The sequence below is a fragment of the Theobroma umbraticum genome, unplaced genomic scaffold (assembly GCF_002168275.2).
Source record: "Theobroma umbraticum cultivar Fairchild unplaced genomic scaffold, ASM216827v3 scaffold_44.0, whole genome shotgun sequence".
Classification (NCBI taxonomy): Eukaryota; Viridiplantae; Streptophyta; class Magnoliopsida; order Malvales; family Malvaceae; genus Theobroma; species Theobroma umbraticum.
The window spans coordinates 10,512,337-10,539,769 of record NW_018397255.1 but is presented as its reverse complement, the minus strand read 5'-3'; the positions used below and the strand labels follow the sequence as shown (position 1 = coordinate 10,539,769).

The 27,433-nt window shown below is 31.4% G+C and overlaps 2 protein-coding genes across 3 annotated transcripts; both read left to right on the top strand.

Moving 5' to 3' along the window:
• The first annotated feature begins 5,832 nt into the window (after positions 1-5,832).
• Positions 5,833-8,065, top strand: LOC110408814 (beta-1,2-N-acetylglucosaminyltransferase II). Its single transcript, XM_021417909.2, has 2 exons — positions 5,833-6,114; positions 6,252-8,065. Exon 2 carries the CDS (start codon positions 6,276-6,278, stop codon positions 7,587-7,589), a length of 1,314 nt encoding a protein of 437 aa, XP_021273584.1. The 5' UTR covers positions 5,833-6,114; positions 6,252-6,275; the 3' UTR covers positions 7,590-8,065.
• Positions 8,066-18,845: 10,780 nt separating this feature from the next.
• Positions 18,846-25,789, top strand: PHYC (phytochrome C). 2 transcript variants are annotated; one of them, XM_021418052.2, is made up of 4 exons: positions 18,846-21,688; positions 22,389-23,205; positions 23,386-23,623; positions 24,730-24,921. In XM_021418052.2, exons 1-4 carry the CDS (start codon positions 19,645-19,647, stop codon positions 24,787-24,789), a joined length of 3,159 nt encoding a protein of 1,052 aa, XP_021273727.1. In that variant the 5' UTR covers positions 18,846-19,644; the 3' UTR covers positions 24,790-24,921. The 2 variants fall into 2 exon arrangements, with proteins under 2 accessions (XP_021273727.1, XP_021273726.1); XM_021418051.2 differs by having other exon boundaries at positions 18,849-21,688; positions 23,386-23,682; positions 24,730-25,789.
• The last annotated feature ends 1,644 nt before the right edge of the window (positions 25,790-27,433 follow it).

Genomic DNA, 27,433 nt, shown 5'->3' with positions numbered 1-27,433 from the left:
AAATATTGTAAACGTCATATTGAAAAATATAGTATTATACACCATATTTTAAAATTTAGTTATTATACACCATGTTTGAAATAATTGTTACATGCTATGTTGAAAATATAATTGTTACACACCATATTGAAAATTTGATTATTACATGCATGTTGAAAAGTAAAGTTATTAGACATTATATTGAAGATTTAGTTATTATATGCCATATTGAAAATTTAGTTATTAAATATAGTTATTACACGTTATGTTGAAAATTTAATTATTGCACACATGTTGAAAAATATAGTTGATACATACTATGCTAAAGATTTAGTTATTACACGCCATCATGATGAAAAATTTAATTGTTACACGCAATGTTATTATTTAAATCGTTTTAACTTGACAAAAAAAAACTTTTTAACAAAACTACCCTTTAGTATCTTACACGAAAAGTTAGCATCCACATCATGCGCATATTTTACATGTGTCAAACACTTCTCATCTTAAGACTTAATTACAAGAAACCAAAAACGTTTGCCATTAATTGTTACTCCTAGATTTCGACCATACTCAAAGAAAATAATGAAATTCAAAAATTAACAATTAAAATTAAATAACGCAATAAAAATAAACATAAAAAACCGAAACCTCCATAAGATCACTTGTTTTGGCATTTGATCGAATTAACATTCATGCATATAAGTAAATGATCAAAATCATACATTTAGTAGTGATTTCAATAAATCACAAGTCATGACCCATTTTCTTAATTACACACTAAAGCTTGGTTGTCACAAACTAAATATGTCCATATGTTCAACCTCTAATTGCGATCTACACAGGTGACAAATGAAAGCTTTTTTCAAGGTAGGGATTTTATATGTATGTTGTGAAGTGATGCTAGTGGCTAAGATTTCATAAATCTCACTTTTCAAAGAATTGGTTTGCTAGAAAAGATGACAAAGAAAAACGATTCTTGGAACTCATATAAAAAAAATATTTTTTTGGCTTAGGGAGCTTTTTTTATTTTCTATCAAATCTTTGTCACCTAAAATTCTTCTCATATGATGCAGCATCCACATTTAACTTTTATAGTTAGGTCAAATTGTTAATCTAACTTTTAATTAATTACAATTTAACCTCTGGACTTAATTAAATCATTTAATTAAGTCCATATTGGAAATTTTAAATTTTCAATTGAGCACAAATCCCATTTTAATTTCACATTATCACTGTATTCTATGTGACTCATTAGGCCTCCAACATATTAACAATAAATACAAATTAATCCAATTGCTTATATTTATAAATCATGAGCTGCATCTAGCAACACATCATGACTACCTAAATATCAGAAAAGTCAATATAGTTTGACTAGCATTTTAGTGTATAGTATCTTAGTGTAATTCAATCCTTTCATCAAATATCTAAGATATGTCATGAAGCATAATACGGTGTCTACTTATGACATCTCATATTAGTCTTAAAGCTTCATATTGACCTATCAAAATTGACTTGGTCAAGGACTTTATCTATATAAGCTAGAAGTGAGCGAGAGATGTGCCTTTCAAATCACTTAGGTTAATAAATCCTTTCTGGACTACTTGTTCATATTCGCATGCTTCATGCCATACTTAAAAGCACCCTATTTAAACATTTAGTCACCTCCAGACCCATAAAAGTGAAATCAAAACATAAGAATTCACATACAAGATGACCTGATATCACAAGTTTAACGATTATTTACACTACTGATGCATAAAACACTTGAATAAAATATCAAATGAAACTCTCATAACGAGTCATGTTCAATGAACTTGTTCTTTAACAAGTACCTACATACTATTCCAAGTATCTCACATATTTTAACCAAGAGATCGGTTACTTACTTCCAAAGTAAGAAGGCTTAGCATGTACCAGTCTTGGAGCATTGTCAATACCTTTATTCTTAAATATATAATGCTTAGGAACATATTTAAGAACAAAACTATGATGCATAAAAATCTCATAATTATAACCCTTATAATTTATTTATAAGATCATTATGTTCCAAGGACTTTATCTACTTAAGTCTTTCATATTTTTTTATAAATAAACTCATAGATAAAGAAATGCCCCATACATTATATAAAATATACATAATGTATTTAACATGAAATATGACTAATTAGTAGAGTGTTTTACAAGCATTGAACCGATTGTCTTGCAAGGCTTATACCAACAATTACAATTGAAACGATTAATCTTAAATTGACAAAAACTCAAGAAATTTGACTCCAAATTAAATATTTAGTAAAAAAACATCTAGAATTATTGACCAGGGAACAAGAGCTCGTTTCACTATTGAGGAAGCTTAAGCCAAATTTGTCAAAGGCATCCCATGTTGAATACTAGTAGTAAAATGAACATAAGGTAAGTAAGCAAATCATAGGTTATTTTGACATAAATATATTATTTTTATTTTTTTAACAAAAAAACTTTGATTTGGGTGTATTTAGTATTGAAATTTTAAAATGTTTTTATACAACTGATATATATTCTATAATTTTTAATGCTAAAAAGAAAAAAAAACACATCATGATAAATATTTTAAAACATAAAAATGTAAAAAAAAATATGTGTTACAAAAAAGAGAATATAATTTTTTGAGATAGCCTAAAAAGGGAAATATAAATAAACAAATGAGACTGATTGAATAACATAATAAATTCATTAACCAAAGAAGCACAAGTGCATCTTTAGTCTTAATAGGGCCAATGGAGTACGCCCAGTCCACTTCACTTAGCAAAACCACTAGAATGTGGGATCCCATCCCATCCCATCCCATGTATACCTCCCAACCAAAGTAAAAACGAAGATACATGGGTCAGTTGATTAAACTTAAAACTAAATCAATTTGGGTTGGTCACCATGTTCTTTCATGATTGATAAGCATAACCGGTTGGTACGACAGCTAAATGCATAAAACACCAACTGCCTTTGTTGGTTGTCATAGGCATAGCGGAACCATGGGCTTGCTTACCTCCTAACCACCAAAAATCCTCAAGTTGTAGCATTAAAAAAAGCATTTATATTTGATATTTTGATAATTTATAAATTTTAAATACTATTGAGCCATCAAATGATATCACATCATTAAAACTAAATTTAAAATTTTTAAAAATTTAAAATTAAATATTAATTTTTTTTAAAAAAAAAATAAATAAATAAAATTTTTTTATCTCCAACTCCATATCAATGCTCATTTGTACTTCTCCTCCTTTTATCTATCGTTTTCTTCTTCCATTAAGAGTAAGTTTTACAAGTGATTGGACTTATAAGTGGTGAATTTCTTTCTCAACCAATAGATGACAATGGCGGTCCCTTTCTTGCTTGTATCATCAAGTTGCCCCAACACACATCTCAAAGATTTCTCGCATATTGTCAAATATAAGATAAGTGGCTTCCTCCAAAGAGGTAGCACCATTATCAAGGGGTTCGTGAGATACTCCTTAAATCTTCTCGAATATTGTTTTGGATGTTTAATGAACTTGTTCATGTAACAAGTATTCGCATATTAATTCATATATTTTACTACTCACTTCATAAATGAGAAACATAATATTATACTTACATAATATATATATATATATATATATATATTTATACAACCAACTTATTGATTTTTAAAATATGTATTACCTCTGTCGAGTTCTTTGTATTTAAGATAATTGTGATTGATAACTGTAAGTCAATATTACTGAGGGTTGTATTTGGGAGTTCATTGAACAAAAGAACATGATGGTGTACATATATCCCGATGATAAATGAATCAAGCAAAAATGGAAGTCCAGGTCTTGCGACATCAAGGATGGGACTGCTAATCCACCCAACTCTTTAATGCTACATGTATTCTGTCATCAACTTCAAACTTATCTCTTACTATTAGATTTTGTATAGCCATCACTTTTATTAGGATTATGTTTTATCTTGGATATTTACTATCTTCAACTTTAAACTAATCTGTTAAGCTTAATTCTTTGATATTAGATTTGACGTAATATTTAAAAAAAATTCAATGAATTTTTATGTGATTAAATTGACAAAGAGAATATTCAAGAAATTCTGTGTTTCATGGACAATATGAAAAGCTCGAAACTTGTTGGTAAGGACAAGAAGATGGAACCAAGTATCTACATTTTAAATACCATGATGATCTGTGTGAAAATGCCATTTAAAATAGTTTTCCCACCCAATGTAAAAAGAAGTCAAATATTTTTTATATAATATCTAAAAAAGCCGCTAGAATATTTCAGAAAATTTAAAAAAGCTTTTATATTTTTATTGCATTCAATTAAATTTTTATATTTTTATTTTGAATCAAATAAATTCTTGTAATTTTATTTTGAATCAAATAAACCCTAATAACTAATGATTGATTTAGTTAAAATATCATTTATATTTTATGTCGCATGATACTAACTTGATGTGTTAATATTTTTTATCCCTACATCAATGACATGTCAATACCATATGGATATAAAATAATAAGTGATATTTTCAGTAAGGATAATTACTTAATCATTAATTATAAAAACTTATTTAATTCAAAATAAAAATATAAAAACCTTATTGAATGCAATAAAAAAATAAAGATTTATTTAAATTTCATTGAATAGTTTAAAGACTTATTTAAATATTATGTCAATATTTTTCTTTTTAAAAAAAGACAAGATATTAATTTCGAAATCCTTTTTATCAAGATATTATCTTATCTATATTTTAAATACTAGGATAATCCATCAGAAAATTGGAATATGAAAAATGGTTATAGTTAATGGATAGTGTTACTTTTTAGGTTCTTTAAATTGCTATTTTAAAAAATGATCTTTCATAATTTTTTTACTAAAATGCTATATAAAGCTCAAATTTATAAATGGTGAACTCCTACATAATTTTTTGTCATAATATTCAAAAAAACTTTTAAATTATTTGAAAAAATTCAAATAAACTCTTCTTCTTTTATTATATTGAATTAAGCCTTTTGTATTTTTATTTTAAATCAAATAAACTTTTGAAATTTTATTTTGAGTCAAATAAGTTTTTATAATTAATAATTAACTTAGTTAAAATGTTATTTGTTATTTTATATCATGTGACACTGATGTAGCATGTTAACATATTATAATTGACGATAATGTGACATATTGATATATTATAATTGATGATAACATAACATGTTAATTTGATATGATAACATGACTTTATGATATTTTTTACTTTTTCACATCAAAATCATAACAATATCATATGAATATAAAATGACAATGAGCATTTTAATTAATGATAATTAATTAATCATTAGTAATAAAAGTTTATTTAATTCAAAATAAATTTATAAGAACTTAATTGAATGTAATAAAAAATAAAAATTTATTTGAATTTTTTTAAATAGTGCAGAGATTTACTTGAGTATTATATCTAATTTTTTTTTGATGTAATTGGATAATTACAAGATTGTAATAAAAAGAAGTGAGTGAAATATTTTCTAAATTTGTAGGCTTGGTCGCTGAATTGATTTAATAACTACATGCCATATTTAGAGAGAACAAATATTTGGAACAAAAATGGTCAAATAAATAGGATGAGTCATTAAAGGAGAAAGCATATCAAAATTAACTTATTTTGTGACTTGACTAATCTGAGCAATTCTTCCACCACTTAAAAATGGAAATTAATTCTGTTAATTGACTAACTTAAAAGTTTAATTAATTCATTTTCCCATTTTCTGGCCAAACTTGTACAATAACTGTACTACTATTTATTAAGCCTGCATTTTAACGCGTTTCTCTTTGAACTTTCCGTCTTCAGCCAAGTCAATTTCCTCCTTGTACACGTACTGCCCCTAACCTTTCCCAGTTTAAACCCGTCAACCAAGTCATATGCACCGTTGGTCTTTCTGATTTTTGGCTGCTACTACCTATTCCCTATTTTATTAATCTCTTCTCTTCCTTTTTTTGATCTCTTCACTTCCCTCTTATCTAAACTTTGATCTCCATTTTCATGGGCTTTGCGGTTTCTTTTTAACCGCTAAAGCCATTGATTCCAGTTTCGGCAAGGGGATGGCTCAGTGTTGAAGAATTGTTTTTCGAGGTTTTTGGCTCTTACCCTTTCACTTGTTCACCTTCTTCTAAAATGGGTTGCTGTTATTTTTTGCTGTTTGATTGTCTATGAATGTAAACTTGTTTTGTTTTTTTTTTTGGGCTTTTCTTATACTTCTTTGGAGACAGCAACTTTGACTTGGAAGTTGCTGGATGCTGTCTGTTGTTTGCTCTATGGCTAATTATAAGAAACCCCGTTTGAAGGATGCGGCTTTTAAACGTTTGCTGTCTGTAGTTTTAGTTACTTTATTAGGGGTTTCACTTTTAATAGTTTCTCTTAGGACCAATATTAACCCAGCTTCTAATGGATTCGATGAAGATTTAAGTGGAAGTGATGATATTCAGAGCGTTAGTGGAAAACTCAACCTTCCTCAGCAGAATGAATTTTCAATTCAATTGGAAAAACGAAACCGGTTGCCCCCTAGGAATGTAGATCTATATCCAAAGTTAGCTAAAGATCATATAACCATTGTTTTATACGTGCATAATCGGCCACAATATCTCCAAGTAGTTGTTAAGAGCTTGTCCAAGGTTGTGGGGATAAGTGAAACTTTATTGATAGTTAGCCATGATGGTTACTTCGAAGAAATGAATAAGATCGTGGAAGGGATCAAATTTTGCCAAGTGAAACAGATATTTGCCCCTTATTCGCCACATGTGTTCACTGACAGTTTTCCTGGTGTGTCATCAAATGACTGTATGGAAAAGGATGATGCAGAGAAGAAACATTGTATTGGGAATCCTGATCAGTATGGAAACCACCGATCTCCGAAGATAGTTTCTTTGAAGCATCATTGGTGGTGGATGATGAACACTGTGTGGGATGGATTGAAGGAGACCAGAGGGCATGATGGACATATTCTTTTCATAGAAGAGGATCACTTTATTTATCCCAATGCATATCGCAACTTACAGCTTCTTGTATCTTTGAAGCCTAACAAATGCCCAGATTGCTATGCTGCAAATCTGGCACCTTGTGACGTGAATTCAAGAGGAGAAGGATGGGATAGTTTGGTTGCAGAGAGAATGGGAAATGTGGGTTATTCCTTTAACCGGACTGTCTGGAGAAAAATCCATAGGAAGGCTAAAGAGTTTTGCTTCTTTGACGATTACAACTGGGATATAACAATGTGGGCAACAGTTTATCCTTCATTTGGCAGTCCAGTGTACACATTACGAGGTCCAAGGACTAGTGCAGTTCACTTTGGGAAGTGTGGTTTACATCAGGGCCAAGGCCAGAGTAATGCTTGCATAGACAATGGATCAGTGAACATTCAAGTAGATGAAATTGATAAAGTTGCTAGTATTGGATCAGAATGGGATGTGCGTGTCTATCACAATCAACCAGGGTATAAAGCAGGGTTCAAGGGTTGGGGTGGCTGGGGGGATGCCAGAGACCGTCAATTGTGCCTGAGTTATTCTCAAATGTACCACTCCTTTAACACTTCTTCAGCTGTGATGAGTTGAGACTTCAGCATCTCAGTTTTCCCACTGTTGTAACTGGTGAGATCTGAATTATTTTTCTTCAATAGTTTTTATAACTATATACATGAGAAGTTGTTATAATTTGTAAACTTGACAACTTTTCTTATTCTTTGTCCAAATTTTGCTCCAAAAAAGCCAGATTTGTCTTGTTTCCTTTGCAAATCTGAAGCAGTATGATCCTCCTAGATGTCATAAAAACTTATCTTGGGAGCAAGTAGATAGCCTTTTGGCCTTTGAGGGCAATATTTTTATGTTGACAGTAGTGATTCCTTTTGAGCTCAAATTGCTTTGTGCACTGGTTGACAAGGAAAATTTTCTTTATCATATTAATAAATGGAAATAATCACCAATGTCTATGTGATTTCATTGATACCTTTGTCCGGATGCGTATGCATATCGTCTTCTGTCACACATATACACACAACAATCACCTTATTTACTTTTCCCCTTAGAATTGAAAATTCTTTCATTGCCTATAATATGAATCAATATGCTGCTTCATGATAGTCCTATATGTTAACGGTTGCCTCTGTTTTTAATGCTGAAGCAGATTTAGTGGGTGTGCCTGCCCCTTTTCTGCATCTTGTAACAAAGAGAAATGCTTTTCAATTTTTTGAGTGGATGACAAAGGTATGACGGGTTTAGTGAATGGAGAATGATAACCTACTTGCTGTGGACTACTTAAATAGGAATTGGAATTATTGGAGACTGAAAATGCTTTAATTGATCAGAGGGTTGTAGAAAACCTGATACATTTATGTTGATTCCATTCATTCATTTATGGTCCAACATTATGAGGAACTGGTGAGATAGATGATGTAAAATGAACTTACAGCTAACTGAGAAGTAGGTTTAACAGCATACATCAAGTTCTTGAATGAGTTCATTCTATATCTAAAAGTATCAATAGAGATGGTATGGTACATGGTAATAGCAAGTCTAGTGCCAAGCTTGGGTTTACAGCAAAACAAAAATTGTGCAAGGAAGAATACGGTGTGAGCTGTTAGAATGAAAGTTTCTGTAAAATTGGTCAACTGGAAGAGGTTTAAATTTCTGAGGCTGTGTCAACAATGAAGGGAAAAGAATTTCATTCCTTGTACGCACCCCTTGTGTTTTCAGTTTCTACAATGTATATATAGTCCTATATGGACACTAAGATGATTTTATGCATCTTGTCTCTGCTTGCGTACACACAGGGCCATGAGTGTATTATGCATGCATGCATCCGTAAAGTAAATCTCTTTTTACATTTCTGTGCTCAATCCTGGTATGGGAAGCAAGAGTATTATTTGTGTGTTCTAGGACCATTTTGTTCAGAGTTCAGTATGAAACAATTAGTGGTCTATCTATTGGAGCTTACTTTGTCCTTTTAGAATTCAGATTATTCAGCGCTTTTATTCTGTTCTATGTGAACCTATTTGGAGCTGATGGCATACTGTGTTAGGTCAAAGTCTTGAATCTATTCCAATACTTAAACATTAAGGTTTTGCTTGGTAGGGTAGATAGAAAAAAATGAAAACATGAAAAACTAGAGGAGAAAATTGAAAAAATAGAAAACATGTTTTTGTATCCATTGTAATGCTTGGTAGGAAAGATAGAGAAGTTAAAAATCATATTATTTTACCATTGTACCCTTTGTAAGTTGAGATGAAAAGGTAAAATCTAAAATAATGATGAACAATCTTGTAAATATGCTACACTTTGACTCATACTTTTCCCATTTGGTGTTCTCCCATCTTTTCAATTTGGAATGAATTTCTTTTGTGAATTAAGGATAGAAAATCGTAATCTCTTCTATTTTCTTTCCCCTCACTTTTCTCTCTTACCAGGCAGTACTGAAAATCATTTTCTTTTTACTTTTCCGCCCACCTTTCCTTCTTCCCATTTTTCCACCCTACCAAGTAAAGCCTAAGTGAAAATTTAACAAAACTAAGTTTATATATGGTATAATGCTAAATTTATTTACAGATAGATGTTGACTAATTAGGGAGATTGACAATGTCAGGCACTGAATGGGACAGCGAAATTTTATAATTATATCAACAATATCTATTTTGATTGGGTGGAGCTTCATGCCCTTCCCTTCTTATTTCCCCTTCCTTTAACACTTAATTGTTTCATCCATGGACTTCTTTCACTATTATGTCATTGGAAATCAACTGAGTTGGTGCTTTGCCAGTAGCCCACCTGGTCATTCTTTCAGAATCTACTTATTTGTCGAGAGATGAACATTGTGTTTCAGTTTGGAAATCCGAACCAGATTCATTTTATTGGTGCATCAAAGTCTGCTCATGGCTACCCATTCTTTCCTTCTTTTATAGTCTCTTCTTTCTTTTTGCAGTTTAATATTATTGCATGAATGGTATCTTAGAGCGTCAGTATCTAATGCTGAATTAAGATAGTATAGCCACTTTGCCCATTGTATTTAAATTTTCTGCCAAAGAATTAAGTTGCTCAGGTGAAAGCTCTTTGTTCCTGCTGTCCATGCCCTTCAATTCAGTAATGAGTACCTAGAAACCAGTAAGCAAATTAAAATTTGTTTGTGGAGTCGTTTTGGCTACAACTTGCAGACTTTTTGTTGGTTATGGTGAACATTTGGTGTTGTAGGATAAGAAATATAATAGAAAATAGATTGATTCATATAGAAAGTGAAATGCGAGCAACCATTTTTTGCCTATTTTCTTGAACATTTAAAACTTGATAGGAAAAAGGAGAAAGGGGAAGAGCAAGCAATGTGTTAAGTTTTTGTTCCATCTATAAAGGGACTGTAAAATGGAAGAAAAATACCCTAATAATTGTAATAATTAATTGTTCAACTTATTAATTACTTCTAATTCCTTCTTGTCACCTTTTTTCCTTAATAAAAATAATGCACAAATATAAATAGTGAAAAGTAAAGTGAAAACTACACAAACCATTTTTTTCACCAAAGTAGCACTTTCTTCTTCCTAAGCTCCAAACCAACCAAAACTCTGCTCTTGAGTTACCATGGTGCAAATATCCTAAAAAAATTAGTTTGAATCCAAAAAATACCCACAAACCAAAATTTATCCTAATCAATTAGATACCAAAACATTGTTTACACACATCCACATGTTGCGAGTAGTGTTGCAAGCAATTACTCTCTCTTCAAAAGTGTTATCCTATTGAGATATACAGTATCTACATTTATAAATTTCTCAAGTTACTTATTTATTTTAAAATGTTTATTCTCTCTCAAAAGATTTAAATATATGTAGCACCAGCTTATAAACTTCTCAAGATTTCTTTACTTACTTGAGGTAGGATTGAAACATTCTATCTATTTTGTTTAAAGCCCTTGATATGGGGTTAACATTTAACATCATGTTGACGTATTACGAAATATTTTATTATATTATTGAAAGTTTTAGAACCAACAAATTACATTTTAGAGTGTAAGAATCAAAATAACATGCTCTCAGTATTTACATTTTTTACAAGAAAAATCAAGAATTATTAAATATTTATTTTGAACGATGTATTAAATGACTTTTACAATAAAAATTCAATATTTAAGAATTCGGTACTGAAATTTTATATTGGACCAATCTAGTCAATTTGACTTTTTAAAATCCATTCCAATTAAGCCGAGGTAGGTCTCAAGTGAACCAATCAGGTGATTCTAATAAGGGAAGCTTTTTGTCATTTTTGGATCTATCCAAATAATTACTTTTTGTTTTTTTTCTTATCAACTTTAATTTATTACAGTCATTAGTCTTATAATTTTTTGTAATTGGATTTTGATACCTATCGTGTTGATTATCTTCTTTTTCATATTTAAGTTTATACACCTTATAAAAATAATTACGAAATTATAACATATATACATTCCGATTCCTTTATAGTACTCTCACTTTTAAAATAAATTTTTAAACTCTAAGGTTGAATGTCCTTTCCAAAAAGCTTAATATTAAAAAAAAGGCATAATATATAAATAAGTAACTAAACTATTTAGAAAAATTCAAACAAATCCTTATATTTTTTATTACATTCAATCAAAATTTTTATATTTTTATTTTGAGTCAAATAAGTTCTTATTCTTTTATTTTGAGTCAAATAAAACTTTATAACTAATGATTGAGTTAATAAAAATGTTATTGGTTATTTTATATAGTGTGATATTGATGTAGAATTACTAAACTATCATAATTGATAATGATATGTTATGCTAACATATCATAATATCATGCTAACATATCATTATTGATGATGACATAACATGCTAATTTGTTATGATAACATGATTATGTGACATTTTTTATCTTTCATATTAATATCATGTCAGTGCCATGTAGATATCAAGTAACAAGTGTTACTTTTACTAAAGATAATTAATCAATCATTGTTATAAAAGGTTATTTAATTCAAAATAAAAATCTAAAAGTTTAATTGAATGCAATAAAAGAATAAAGGCTTATTTGAATATTCTTAAATAGTTTAAAAACTTATTTGAACATTATGCAAAAAAAAAAACTCACAAACATTTCTTAAAAAATTTAATAAATTATTATATTTTTATTATGTGCAATAATTTTTCATATTTTTATTTTCAATCAAATAAATTCATATAATTAAGTTATTTTATATCATGTGTTATTAATATGATATTTTAACGTGACATAAAAGATATAGACATAATATGTTGATAGATATTTTGACATAGTTATATGATAATTTCACCCACTATATGATTTTAAAAATAACTAGTGATCAAGAGACGAAGCGTCCCTCCACAATCCCTTAAAAAATTTTAAAAATTTGTATATATTACATATATTTTTTAATAAACCCTTAAAATGATTTTTTATTAAATTATTAATATAATATGTTATATATATTTTAATGAGCTCCTAAAATAATTTTTTATTATATTATTAATACAAATAAAAAATAATAAAATAACCTTGTAAATCCATTTAACTTTATCCTAACTCTTAAATTTTTCCTTTTTCAGTTTCTTTATACTTCTTTCCTCTCTTTCTTTTTCTCTTTCTCTTTTCTTTTGTCCTTTTATTGTAAAATTATAAAAAAGAAAAAAAATTATTTTTTTATTTATATTATTATTATTTATTTATTTTTCAACTTTACTCTATTTGATTATGTGTTTTAAGTTTTTATAAATTTTTTTTTAAAATTTCTATGAATCATCAACTATATTCTTCTTTTTTCTTTTTTGTTATATAATTTTATTTTCTACTTACCATGTTTTTCTTTTTTTTTTGTATTCTTAATAATTTTAATTTTTTAAAAATTAAAAATTTATTATGTAAATTTTCAAATATGCATTACAGCATTGCATTATTATTGTTGCTTAAAATTTTACTAATATATTATTTTTTTATTAATCTTAATTATATAATATATTTTTTAATATGCTTTATGTTTTTCATTTAATTGAAATGAAATTATATTCGAGTATTTAATCTTTAAACAATACTAATTGTATAAAAAAATTATTAATTTTATATATTATATTTAATTATTTATATTTTATATATATTTTTTTTCATCTTTGGCTCTTCACTAAAAGTTACTTAGTTCTGCTCTTGATAATGATATTTTAACAAATAATAATTTTTTAATTGTTAATAATAAAGATTTGTCAAAATAAAAATAAATAAATTTAATTAAATGTAAAAATATAAAGATTTATTGAATAATTAAAAATCTTTTTAAGACATTGTTCCTTTTCAAAATATTTTGATGTTATTCATTAAAAAGAAGTTGAGATCACATTCGTCTTAAGCTGAAAATTAAACCTGATATTTACCGAATTTTTATTTTACCACGAATGAATTGTCACCTATTTTGTTGAGATTAGTTTGGCAAAAGGCGTCGTTGTCACTTTTCAACGGTGGAGTGTGGAACTAAACAGGTGAACTAGTTGAGAGTCTAGGGCCCTCCACCCTCATACCTAGAGGGGACACACAGCCGTTTGAAACGGGAAACACGGTCCGTTTGCCTTCCCGAGACTAGCGGCCAAGCGTACGATTAGACTGGCTAAAATGGACAGGATCCGTTGAGTCAGTAATTTTTTATTGAAATTGGAGTGAGTTGAGTTTAAAAATTTAAGTTTAGATTAAATTTGGGTTTAAATTGATCAATTCATCTTATCAGTGAGTTATTTTAGACGAAGAGGGCTAGTTTTATGGTTTTTTATTTTACAAGGATGATGATTTTTTTTTGAGGGCTAGTTTTATGGGTTAGAAGAAAATTAAAAAATTTTAATAATTTATATTAATTTAAAAATTTTAATTATATAAAACTAATAATTTAATTACTAATAATATTATTTTTTTATATATTTTAATATCTTTAATATTTACTTATTAAATTAATAATTTTAATTAAATTTAAATTTTATTTTTATTTTTTATAATAATAAATATTAAATAATAAATTAATAATAATTCAGATTTTGAAACATTATTGTTATCCAAATAAAATTCAAATGTTTTACTTGAAGATGAAGGTTGAGAAAGATATATATAAGTATCACAGTTTTTATTTATTTGGTTATGTATTTATATTTATAAAATGATAGTTTTTATTAAAAATTGAAATTTTCTTTATATTTAGTGTAATTTATTTATTTATAATAATTTTTATTATTTAATTTTTAAATTAAATAATAAAATAATTTTATTAATAAAAAATTTATTAACTAGAATTGTAAAAATAAAATTTTCTTTTCTAAAAAAATAAAAATTAACCGAATCCGACTCCTAGACTAGTAAAAGATGGACTAAGCTAAAATTTTGATGATTAATATAAAAATGAGTTGACTCGGTCAACTTATATTTTCTCCATTAGCAAGGATTTGAACCGAGTGAGCCTATATTGACACCGTTAGATATGATGATGCCTAGGTGGAGAGTAGTGATAGAGACACGTACCAACTTCCCACGTGCACCTTTGAGATGTAGGCCCCACTCAATGATCCTTTCCTAACTCATTTTCCAGGTCCAGTTGGATGATCATTCTATCAAGGGATCAGATCACCGATTTGAAATTTGGGTATTTTGGGATTTTGATTTACGTTCTTTCTAAACTCGGGTCATTTTCACTCTTGTGATAAATTGCCCAAAACTAATTTTTTTCAAGTTTGTAACTGACTTTTTAGATTTTGAATTATATTAAATTAGTTGGTGTCACAGTTTTAATCAAATTATTTTATACTTAGATGATTTATTTTGAAACATAAATAATAAAAATAAAACATCTTACAAATGAAGTTGTCGTGATTTAAACGTTAATGGAAGAAAATATTTTCTCAAAACCATTTATAGAATTGATATGGTAATTCCTGTTGTGACGTTGTTGCATCATTTGGATTGAAACTGTGAGACAATAAATGATTTAGGTTTCGATGAGTTAAAATTAATTTTAAGATGATTTTATAACTTGACCTGTCCATGGTCTAAATTAATGATCATTTAAAAATTATATACAAAATCAACTAAATATTTACAAATTGTACGATATTTTTTTTTCTAGAAAGCAAATTAATGTAAAACTTGAAAAATCAAGGTGAGTCACTTACCTCAAATGTTAATAACTACAAAAAATAAACAGAAAATATATAAATAAATAAAGTTACCTGCAACATTAAACAAAATGTTAAAACTTTAAACGTAATAAAATTTAACAATAAACGAATTATAATATGAATGTATGAATTTTCTTGTAGAATTTATAAGTTTAGTACACTTTTTTATTGTAATTCATATTTATGAAAATGAAATATTATTATTTTAATTACATATTTTTTAAATAAATTTATCAGATCTAGAATCAATCCTCAATCACCATGAATCACAAAAGATGATTCTATGATCGATTTTATAAAAATATGAACTGATTCGTGATTTAATTGGTTTGTGATCCTAACTTTAAAACCATCCACCTTATAACATAAATTTATAAATTATTTATACATATTATTATGAGTTTATGAAATTTGATGTTGATGAATTTGTGAATTTATGTTGATAAATTTAATGAATTTTTCCATTGCAATAAAATATATCATCGGATTTCCTAAACAGCAAATTTGCCCAACTAATGCTAGTCTGTATTGCCATTCTCTCTCTATTACATTTCTTAGACTCTCACTTCTTCCATTCAGTTAGAGCTAAACTGAAGTTGACTTTTTAATTTTTATTTTTTCTTTCAATCGAATCATTAATTCAATTTATAACTTTATATGATTATCATTTAATTAATTTTTATGTAAAATCGTAAATTTGTCTCTACATTTCTCTGTCTCTTTCTCCATTCGGTTCTTTTTCTCCCGTAACTAGTTGAAATAATTTGAGTTCCAAAGTTAATCTTGAGGATGCAAGAACTTGTGGAGAGAAGAAGAATCCAAAATGGATATGGTTGAGAGGAATGACCTTTTGGGTTCAGAATGGAATCGCCACAACAATATTACGTGAACACCCAAACTTTGTTTCTACTTTTTTGTGCTATGCCCTTGCTTTATTGCTCATTAAATGCTGCGTTTTTTAACTTTCATGATAACCAGGAAACTACGTTGCATTGCAGTCTTGGGGGCCATGTACGTTTTGTTTATATTAGAAATGCCTTTAGTACCGAAAAATAATAAAAAAATGACACGTTTTTTTTAAGAGCAAAGGCATCAAGTTTATTCATAATGCATGGACATGAACCCCTCCTTCCTTACACATAAACATTAAAGTAAAAAGCTTTAGTTCATATATCAGTCCATTTTATCTTATATATGTTTCAAAAAATCTCTTCAAAAGATCAAAGAAAAACGTCTTTTGTATACATTACCAACCCAAAAGAACAGAAGCAACCCTAAAGAAAGTTACAACATTCTTCTCTCTTAAAAATAAAAATGTCTCAGAAAACTGCAGACATCCACGAACTTAACTACATATCCCTACATCCCAATTGTCATCTCTCCTAATCCAAAAGCACAGAAGAGGGATCATTACTAAAAACCCAAAATACAGACAAAAGACTCAAGGCTCGTTAACAGCTATAACCTCCCATCAAACCGAAAAACTGAGGGTTAGTTATAGTTGAACCTCACTTCCACAATCAAGATTAAAAATGGAATTTAGTACCCTCTCAATATCTTACTTTGAAGATGGATGGCAGCTTTAGCAAGTGAATCGGCTTCTTGGTTAGCCTCTTTAAGTGAATGTATGATTTCCCATTCTGTACATAAATCCTTTAACCTTTCAATCTGATTCATCCAAAATCGCAACCTCCAAGGTGCACTCGCAGATCTTTAATCCATCTAACAATATTGCACGCGTCACTTTCAATCAACAAGGAATGATTATCTTTCAATCTCGATGCAGAGAAGATCAAGAAAGCCTCCTTCACAGCGAGAACTTCCGCAGTAGTAGAGTTGGCAATACCAATCGGTTTGGAGAAGGTAATTAACACCTCTCCCTTCTCATTCCTCATATACCCCCAATTCTAGCGAGTCTCGGACATCCTTGAGCTGCTCCGTCCACATTAAACTTCAGTTGCCCTAGCTTTGGTTTTTCCCATGTAGCACCTTTTCTCTCTTTTGCTTTCTTTTTACCACCACATCCAACTTCAGGAAACATAAAAGTAGTCAGAACAGAAGGATACTCGTTGGGCCATTTAGCATTAGCCCAAGAGGCCACTCTTATCTTTGAGATCTCCCAGCACTGTGTACTATCCCAATCTTACCGTTGAAAACAACATCATTCGACATTTCCAAATGTCCAAACAACACAAAATAGCTCATTCGCCATATCCTCTCATCTGCCTTTCTCGGATAACAGTTATTCCAAGAATCAAAAAACAATTTAACATTGCTAGGAACACTCCACTGATAACCAAATAAATCACACCACCTAACCCACACCTTTCACATTTCAGAGCAAAAAATAAACAAGTGATTGACAGATTCACTCTCTTTATTACACAAAACACAAGTACTTTGATTATCCTGAATCAGTCCCCTACTTACCAGTTCTTCCTTCACTCCAATTTTTTCATGAAGCAATTGCTACACAAACGCCTCAATTCTATGTGGTGCAAGGCTAGCCCAAATATTCTTCCATATCTTGTCTCTCATGTCAGTGGGCACCATCAATCTTTTGCAAAAGGATTTTGAAGTGTACAGACCATTGGCCTCACCTTTCCACACCATATCATCTTTTAGTGTTTTGCTAATCTGGATATCAGTGAGAAGGATTCCGAGCCGATCCCATTGAGCTACTTCCCAGTCAAAGAGATTTCTTCTCAAGGAAATATCCCATCTCCACACATTCTCCTCCCACCTTCCGTACTCTGCCATCCTCCCATTTTTATTGTTTGCCAGTGCGAATATCCTTGGGAACATTTGTGCCAAAGTTCAAAAAAAAATAACACATGTTAACCAAATATGTGTGTTTTCATTTTATTTCATTTACTTATAAACTTTTGGATCCAATAGATTCTTGGCTGACAATATCTAAAACTAATGGAGGAATAGCTTAGGGGGGAGTGTGCTTTGCTTTGCAATCTTACTTAACTTTGTAGGTCAAATCTTTTAATTATTATTAACTAAAAAGAATTTAATCATTATTGTATTTCTGTATCTAATATAATGATGAGTACATATATATATTTTTTAATTTTAAAAAATATTTTCAATTCTTCTTTCCTTAAATTATGAAAGAAAAATTTATCATTATTTATTTTAAACAGAAACTAATACCGTTTTTTTAGGTGAGACTTAAGATTTACTTTTATTTTATGACTGATACTAACAAGTGATTTAATATATATATATATATATTAAAAAATTTAGCATATTAAGAAATTTCTATCATATTAAGAGTTAATTATATTTAATAAAAAATATTACGAGTTTCAAGTATCTTTGAGTACTCGGTAACAAAAGCTTTATTTTTTATAATAATTATTTTTAAATGAATAATAATAATAGTGATATAAATCTAAGTTTATTTATTGTGGACAATAATCTAAGTTGTATTGATAATAATATTTATCATTATTATGCATAAACTAAATGAGCAGGTGACAATCAGATAAATTTGTAAGTGTTTACAACTTAAATAGTAAATATATCTTAAGATCATAACGCAAAGAATAAAGACACTAATCCCAACTTTAAACCCAAAAACATGGAACCCGCGTTATCAAGTGGCCGAATCCCACCACAACGTATCCATCGAGAATCCCGATTCTCAAACAGGCAGCCAACACGCGCGCACAAACACCCACACACACTCTCTCTCTCTCTCTCCTAGAGCCCATCGAGTGGAGGGGTCTATATATAGTACTGTACTTGTTCTGTAATTTATCTCAGGAACCCACTCCATTAAGAAGTCTAGCAGCAGCCTTTCGTTGTAAAACCCCGCCCTTTACCTGCAATAATACTTCCCGACCCAATCCCCACCACACAATCCCTCTTCAATTCACACATAGTTTGTCAAATTTGGGTTTTCTTTTTGGGATTTGGATTTTGTCAAACAAGAGTTTATTTGAAGAAGTTTTCGGCCGTACAAAAGAGTTTTAAGTAATAGGTTGATTTCGGATTGTTTGTTTTATTCAGGATTTTGGAGGGCGACTAACGGGGAATCTGCTATATAGATATGTTTGAAGGTGGTGGAATCCATTTTCTGGTGAGCCTTTTGATTCCACTGGTGGCTTTTATTTTTGGGTTGAGAATGGAATCATCTGAATTATCTAAAAAAAGCTGTTAACTTTTGTATGGTTTCAATGCGATTTTTACTTTGGTCATGATTCCTGGGTCCATTGGATTCTGGCTGATAATAAATAAGCTTAATTTGATATGGGATTTTTAATCGGATTATGGATTATGTTGGGAAAGTCTCAGGATTTGTCCGGGTAGTACGAAAGATTAACAGATTCCATGCAAAGCTTTAAACTTTTGTGATTTGGAAATCTTACGTTTGCATGGGTTGAAGAAGAAGAAGAAGAAGAAAGAAGAAGGAGAAGGAGAAGAAGAAGACAGAGGACAAGGGTGTTTGAGAAAATGTCATCCAAGTCGACAAACAAGACTAACTGTTCTAGGAGTAGTTCTGCTAAATCAAAACAAAATGCTCGTATGGTTGCACAGACCCCAATTGATGCCAAGCTACATGTGGACTTTGAAGAATCCAAGAGGCTTTTTGATTACTCCGCGTCTATTGACGTCAACATTTCTAGTTCAACCAGTAATGTTCCCTCTTCTACTGTGTCAGCTTACCTTCAAAAGATGCAAAGAGGAAGTCTAATTCAGTCTTTTGGTTGCTTGATTGCCGTTGATGAGCAAAACTTCACGGTTCTTGCTTATAGCGATAATGCTCCAGAAATGTTGGACTTGGCACCTCATGCTGTTCCAAGCATAGAGCAACAAGAGTCTCTGACTTTTGGAACTGATGTGAGAACAATTTTTCGCTCTCCAGGTGCGTCAGCCTTGCAGAAAGCTGCTAATTTTGGGGAAGTTAATCTTCTGAATCCGATATTGGTTCATTGTAAAATGTCAGGTAAGCCCTTTTATGCTATTTTGCATAGGATTGATGCAGGGTTAGTTATAGATCTTGAACCAGTGAACCCAGCTGATGTGCCTGTAACCGCTGCTGGGGCATTGAAGTCCTATAAGCTGGCAGCCAAAGCCATCTCAAGATTGCAGTCCTTGCCAAGTGGGAACATATCTCTGTTATGTGATGTTTTAGTTAAGGAGGTTAGTGATTTGACTGGTTATGATAGGGTTATGGTTTATAAATTTCATGAAGATGAACATGGAGAAGTTGTTGCTGAAAGCCGTAGTCCTAACTTGGAACCTTATCTGGGCTTGCATTACCCAGCTACTGACATACCACAAGCCTCAAGATTCCTTTTCATGAGAAACAAAGTTAGAATGATATGTGATTGTTTTTCCCAACCAGTTAAGGTGATTCAAGATAAGAGATTGGCTCAACCTTTAAGTCTTTGTGGATCCACGTTGAGATCTCCTCATGGGTGTCATGTACAGTATATGGCAAATATGGGATCCATTGCGTCTCTTGTGATGTCAATAACTATCCATGAGGATGATGATGAGATGAACAGTGAACAGGAGAAAGGAAGAAAATTATGGGGCTTAGTGGTTTGCCATCACACTAGCCCCAGGTTTGTTCCATTTCCGCTGAGATATGCTTGTGAGTTTCTAATTCAAGTATTTGGAGTGCAAATTAACAAGGAAGTGGAGTTAGCTGCCCAATTGAGGGAGAAGCATATTCTGCGAACTCAGACTGTGCTTTGCGACATGCTGCTGAGAGATTCTCCAGTCGGAATTGTTACTCAATCTCCAAATGTCATGGATCTTGTTAAGTGTGATGGTGCTGCACTTTACTACAGACAAAAATTATGGTTGCTTGGAGTTACCCCTACAGAGGCACAGATTAGAGATATAGCTGAGTGGCTTCTTGAGTACCATAGTGGCAGTACAGGCTTAAGTACTGATAGCCTAATGGAAGCTGGCTATCCAGGTGCTTCAGTTCTTGGGGAGGCAGCTTGTGGGATAGCTGCAATTAGGATAACTGCAAAAGATTTCTTGTTTTGGTTTCGGTCCCATACAGCTAAAGAAATTAAGTGGGGTGGTGCAAAGCATGATCCTGGTGAGAAGGATGATGGAAGAAAGATGCATCCAAGATCTTCATTCAAGGCTTTTCTGGAGGTAGTCAAGTGGCGGAGCCTGCCTTGGGAGGATGTAGAAATGGATGCAATTCATTCCTTACAGCTCATACTGAGAGGATCCTTGCAAGATGAAGTTGCCGATGATTCCAAAATGATTGTGAATGTACCATCTGTTGATGACAGGATTCAGAGGGTGGATGAACTGCGTATTGTCACTAATGAAATGGTCCGCCTGATTGAGACAGCTGCTGTCCCAATCTTCGCTGTTGATTCTTCTGGTAATATAAATGGATGGAACTCTAAAGCAGTAGAACTAACTGGCCTGACTGTTGAGCAAGCCATTGGCATGCCATTTGCCGATCTTGTGGAGGATGATTCAATTGATATTGTCAAGAACATGCTGTCATTGGCCTTAGAAGGTGATAGTGAGATTTAGCTTTTGAACTTGCTTCTAATTAGATAATATTTTTTAATCTTTTTGCATAGAAAATATATACATGTTAACTGACTAGCGTATTTCAACATCTGGATATTTTTGTTTCTTCCATATATACCTATGCGTAAACTGTGTAACTTACATTCACATCCATTTTTTAGATGTTTGTTTGGCAGCAGTACAATTGTATTTGGAGTGCATAGCTAGGTGTTATTTACAGGAAGCATATTGTAGGTATATTGACTGACTGTTGGGATCACAGTTTTATGCTTTGTTCAGCATTGGTTGTCTACTTAGTGCTATCATGCTGCTTAGCAGGTTGAATTGTTTGGCACTGCTTTCTGATCTCTTCGCTGGCTGATGCAAATAAACCAAAAACCATGCATCTTCCTTGAAAAAGAAGAGAGTGCAAATTGTTCAGTCACCTAATTGATGAAATATGGTTTGCATGTATCATTCTATTTGAGCCTTCAGTGATAGCCTGCCAGAGAACTGGACTAATATTTATAATCTTATTCATTTTCTCATAGCCATGTAATTGATCATTGCCTTTGAAAGATATAGATTGTGCTAAATATTTTTACTTGCTTTTTGAGTTCCTTTTCTTCTCACATCTTTGCTTTGCACTATTTTGACGTTTTGTCTATTTAAACTGGCTCTGCATGTTGATGACAAAATGGCAGGTATAGAAGAACGCAGTGTTGAAATCAAGCTTAGGACTTTTGGGTGTCAGGAAAATAATGGCCCTATCATCTTGGTTGTCAATGCATGCTGTAGTCGAGACTTAAAGGAAAATGTTGTTGGAGTTTGCTTTGTTGGGCAAGATCTCACTGGCCAAAAGATGGTCATGAACAAATATACCAGTATCCAAGGTGATTATGTTGGAATTGTGAGGAGCCCATGTGCACTTATTCCCCCAATTTTTATGATTGATGAGCTTGACCGATGCTCGGAGTGGAATGATGCAATGCAAAAGTTGTCTGGTATGAAGAGGGAAGAAGCCATTGACAGGATGCTTCTTGGAGAGGTTTTTACAGTGGACAATTTTGGATGTCGGGTGAAGGATCATGACACCTTAACCAAACTCAGGATAGTATTCAATGGGATAACTGCTGGCGAAAACACAGATAAATTATTGTTTGGGTTCTTTGATCGGCAGGGTAAATTTATTGAAGTATTACTTTCTGCAAACAGAAGGACTGATGCTGAGGGAAGGATCACTGGTACTTTATGCTTTTTGCACGTAGCTAGCCCTGAGCTTCAATATGCTTTGCAGGTGCAGAGGATGTCTGAACAGGCAGCAGCCAATAGCCTCAATAAGTTGGCATACATCCGTCAGGAGGTCAGAAAGCCTTTGAAGGGGATCGTGTTAATGCAGGATCTGATGGGGGCTTCTGATTTAAGTAGAGAACAGAGGCAGCTCCTGAGGACAAGTGTAATGTGTCAGGAACAATTAACCAAGATTGTTGATGATACAGACATTGAAAGTATTGAGGAATGGTACAATTGCTTAAATATGCCTGTTAACTGTATCCTAATTAGTGTTGTTGATCTTGTTGATTTCAAATGAACATAAATTTGGTTTTTATTTGCAATTAATCTTTCAGGCATAGAAGATTTTAACCCCCTTTTTCTTTATTTTTTTAGCAAACATTTACACCATGTGACTTCTATTTGCAGCTACATGGAAATGAATTCTGCAGAATTTAACCTGGGTGAAGCCTTGGAAGCTGTCCTAAAACAAGTAATGATAACAAGCCAAGAGCGCCAAGTTGAGGTCATCCAAGATTTACCTGCTGAGGTGTCATCTATGCACTTGTATGGAGACAATTTGAGGCTTCAGCAAGTCCTTTCAGATTTTTTTGCAAATGCACTTCTCTTCACTCCTGCATTTGAGGAATCATCAGTTGCATTCAGGGTAATTCCTCGGAAAGAACCAATTGGAACGAAGATACACATTGTTCATCTTGAATTTTGGTAAAAATCCATTTCCTGTATGCTTTATTATGTTTGCAGTAGATGCAGTCTGGCCAGTCTTTTTTATTAAAAAGGGAGAAAAGATTCAACCACCTAATTTCTGAGACCCCCTTTTTTCTGCAGGAAAAAAAGAAAGGAAAATGAAAGTTGATTGGGCCGGGATGGGGCGGGGGGGGGGGGGGGGGGGGGGGGGGGGGGGGGGGGGGGTGGTTTGGGTTGGAGGCTAGAATAGTAGTAAATTTAGTACAGGTCGTAGCATGAGCACACTGTCTCTGACTCAAAATTGACAGAAGATATTCGTAAATTGGGTAAAAATTGTATTTAACTGGTAATTGAAAATGTTAATCCTATTTCTGTCCTTTTTTTTGTTGGTTTCTTAGGATAATCCTTTCAAAATTTGTGTAGCATATGTTGTATATTAGGTGGTGACCGTATCAATTCTCATTGTATCTATCTATGATAGCTAAGAGACGTTGGTAGTCTTCCTTGGTATATTTATTGAATGTGTTCTGGGTATTAGAATGGCCATTCTTACATTCCATCATTGCTGCATAATGTATGGGTGACCAATACCCACTTGTGGAGGAAGTCTAAAACTGCTGACTGCTGACTGCTGAACGTATCTTCTAAAATGTGGTGGGATATATACTGTTATATCATTTTCACCACAATTTGCATTAGGTTTTTGCCTGTAGTTCTTTTCATTTAAAATAGTTGTCTTATTTTTTAGATCTCAAAATATTGAATTTATTACTTTTGTTCTCTGATGAGGTTTCTTTTCTTGCTTGCCTTTGTTCCAACATTGAATGGTCTTGCTTTTCCATCTTGCTATTAATCGTATTCAGGATGCATTTATCATACTTAGGATATGAAGAAAGAACAGTTTCAAATTGTTTTCAACTTTTCTCAAGGTGAATATTCAAACATTATTGTTGGCTTTCACAAGCTACCGGAGTGATTGGAGCAATTATATGTCATGTTTCTACATCTCCTCAATTAGATAAAGAATGAAAATAGGGCTGATGACTTTGATTGTTCAAATCGCAGGATCACTCATCCAGCACCAGGTATCCCAGAAGATTTAATTCAGGAGATGTTTCACCATAGCCATGGTGTCTCGAGGGAAGGTCTAGGCCTATACATCAGTCAGAAGCTTGTAAAGATTATGAATGGCACTGTACAGTATCTTAGAGAGGCAGAAAAATCATCCTTCATTATTCTTGTAGAATTTCCATTGGCCCGCCATGTTGGCCAGCATTGAAAACCCAGGCCATGGAAATTTGGTTGGCAGAGAAACAATGCTACTGCAGCTTCCACATGAAATACATAGGTGGCTTGTCATCTCAACCAAACCAGTGCCTCAGGGCTCGGGGTCAAGTTGCAGTCATTATGAGGCTGGATGAGACGGGATGCTGCTCAAGCTGTCAAAGATCATTCTCCATTAAAAGTTTGTAAAAGCAGGTGAAAAGTTCACGGCAAAGTCAAGGCTTTGGTAATGAAAAAACCTGATAAATTCTGTTTAAAATTGTCACAACCTTCCTTCATATGGATACTATGCATACCTATCTTGCATTACAATCACTTCAACTGAGAAAATATCTAATTGCTTGGGCATATAGCACCAATGTTGGCGCTTTGGGGCGGTAAGATTTCGAATTGGATACCTCTAGATGATCCATTGACTTGTTAAGAAACTCTTCATGCTATGGAGGACAGACAGGTTGAGATGTCAATCAGACCTTGGTGGGTTATCACTTGCCTCAAATAACTTAGCAAAAATGCAGCAGAATTTGAGCAAGTTGTTCTGAAACTAGAGCTAACATCTATCTAGAAGGCATTGGAACTGTGGCTAGTGGCAGAGTTTTCAGTGGTTCAACGTTCCCGAAAACCCATAGTAAGAGTTGTAATTTTGCCAGTTGGAGGATCAGCGAGCAACCATGTTATATCTTGACTCTGTTTCTTCATTTGCTGTTCTGTTCTCAGGAACTGATAGTATTCCTGTGTTTTGCGTTTCCGGTATTCTGTTTGTAAACGGCTGTAGGGCCTCTTGTGGTCTGTCTGTAAACGACTGTAAATGTTGTGTCTGTAAACACGTGTAGCAGGGTTAGTGTTTGTTCAATGAAAGCATTCCATTCATCCAAAACTAAAAGAAATAAAACGTGGGAAAGTATCGTTGTAGTGCCATCAGCTTTCTTTTCTTACATTATTAAGCCTTAATGTAACATAACTATGTCTCACGTTTCTTCAACACTTTTAATCTAGAAAAAATTGTAAAAAATAACCTTCTCGTAAAGTCATTTCAAAAATAACTATTAAGAGAGAGTTAATTGTTTTTACTTAATTATAGTCATAGGATAACAAAAATATCTTTAAAATCATTTCATATAAATTAAATGATTTTTAAAAAAACATTAAATGCTTTTAATTCTTTTCTCGTCATTCATCTCATTTTATTTTGTTTTGTGTTTTTCTTTCTCGTCATCTAGCTCTATTTAATTTTACTATCATCATCATCTTTTTTATTTATTTCTTGTTATTTTACCATATCATCGTCGATCTATAAACTAAACAATACGATATGTAACATAACAACATATTCTTGGTTTATTGGTTTATATTGACAAAACTCTCTCCATTTATCTTTTGCCATCTTATCATCAATATCAAAAAACATGGCATGGTGAGTAACAACAACCTTTTCTATTTATTAATGTTGAGTTTTTCAATGATTCAAGTTTAGTATAACATACCTTGACGTGTAACAAAATAATTTGTGTCTTAGCGTGTAACATCAATAGGAAAATGTAGAAAAAAAAAAGTTTTGGAGTGTAACATCTAATGCTAAAGCTTTGGTCTTGGCATGTAACATTTAGTGCTAAGACTTTAGTTTTAGCGTATAGCATCTGGTGCTGAAACTTTAACTTTAATATGTAACTCTTTGATTTTAATATGTAACATCTGATGCCTAATTTTTTGTGTGTAATATATCTTACTGAAGTGTGTAACATTTTTTTGAATATGATATGTAACATATTCTGTTGAAATGTACAACATTGTTTTAAATATGGTGTGTAACAATAACATTTATTAAACATAGCGTGTAACTTGCTTCTTTGTATTTTATCATAATATAAATTCTTAAAGTTAAAACGTGAAATAACTTTTTTTCAACTATAACAATATTTTTTTTGAATATGGCATATAATACCAACATTTTTAAACATAATGTGTAACTTGTTCTTTATTTTTGTATTTTATGAGGATATAAACTCTTGAAATTATACACTTTTACGATAAAAATAAAGTTTAAAATAAAAAATGAATTTAAAATGAAAATAAAAATGTATTAAAAAATTAGTCAACGTCAAATAGGGATAAAATAGATTTGGATAAAAAATATTATCCAAAATCCTCTAACTCGAATAATTAACTTTTAGGTTATTTTATTTGTTATATTTCCTATAATTATAAAAAAAAACATGAGTAAGAAAAAAGAGATAAAAATAGAGAATATTAACACTTCGAATATAAGGAGATTCCATTAAAGGTAATTTTGTTTAAAAATCTTTGCTAATGGCTATAAATAGTTAAAATTAAAAAAATACTATTTTTGAAAATACCTTATTTTTGAAAGTTAAAAATAATGGTCCCTTTAATTTATATATATTTTGTTTTCATTTTCATTTATTTTTATTTTTTTTGAAAAAAAGAAAAGAAATTGATTTATGGAGTTGCCTTTTTCTCAACCCAT

Excerpts from the sequence above, each read along its gene's own strand:
- LOC110408814 (XM_021417909.2), top strand. The coding sequence starts at position 6,276 with ATGCTGTCTGTTGTTTGCTCTATGGCTAATTATAAGAAACCCCGTTTG.
- PHYC (XM_021418051.2), top strand. The coding sequence starts at position 19,645 with ATGTCATCCAAGTCGACAAACAAGACTAACTGTTCTAGGAGTAGTTCT. Across the intron at positions 23,206-23,385 it reads ATTGAAAGTATTGAGGAATG|CTACATGGAAATGAATTCTG; the intron begins GTACAATTGCTT and ends TTCTATTTGCAG. Across the intron at positions 23,683-24,729 it reads ATTGTTCATCTTGAATTTTG|GATCACTCATCCAGCACCAG; the intron begins GTAAAAATCCAT and ends TTCAAATCGCAG.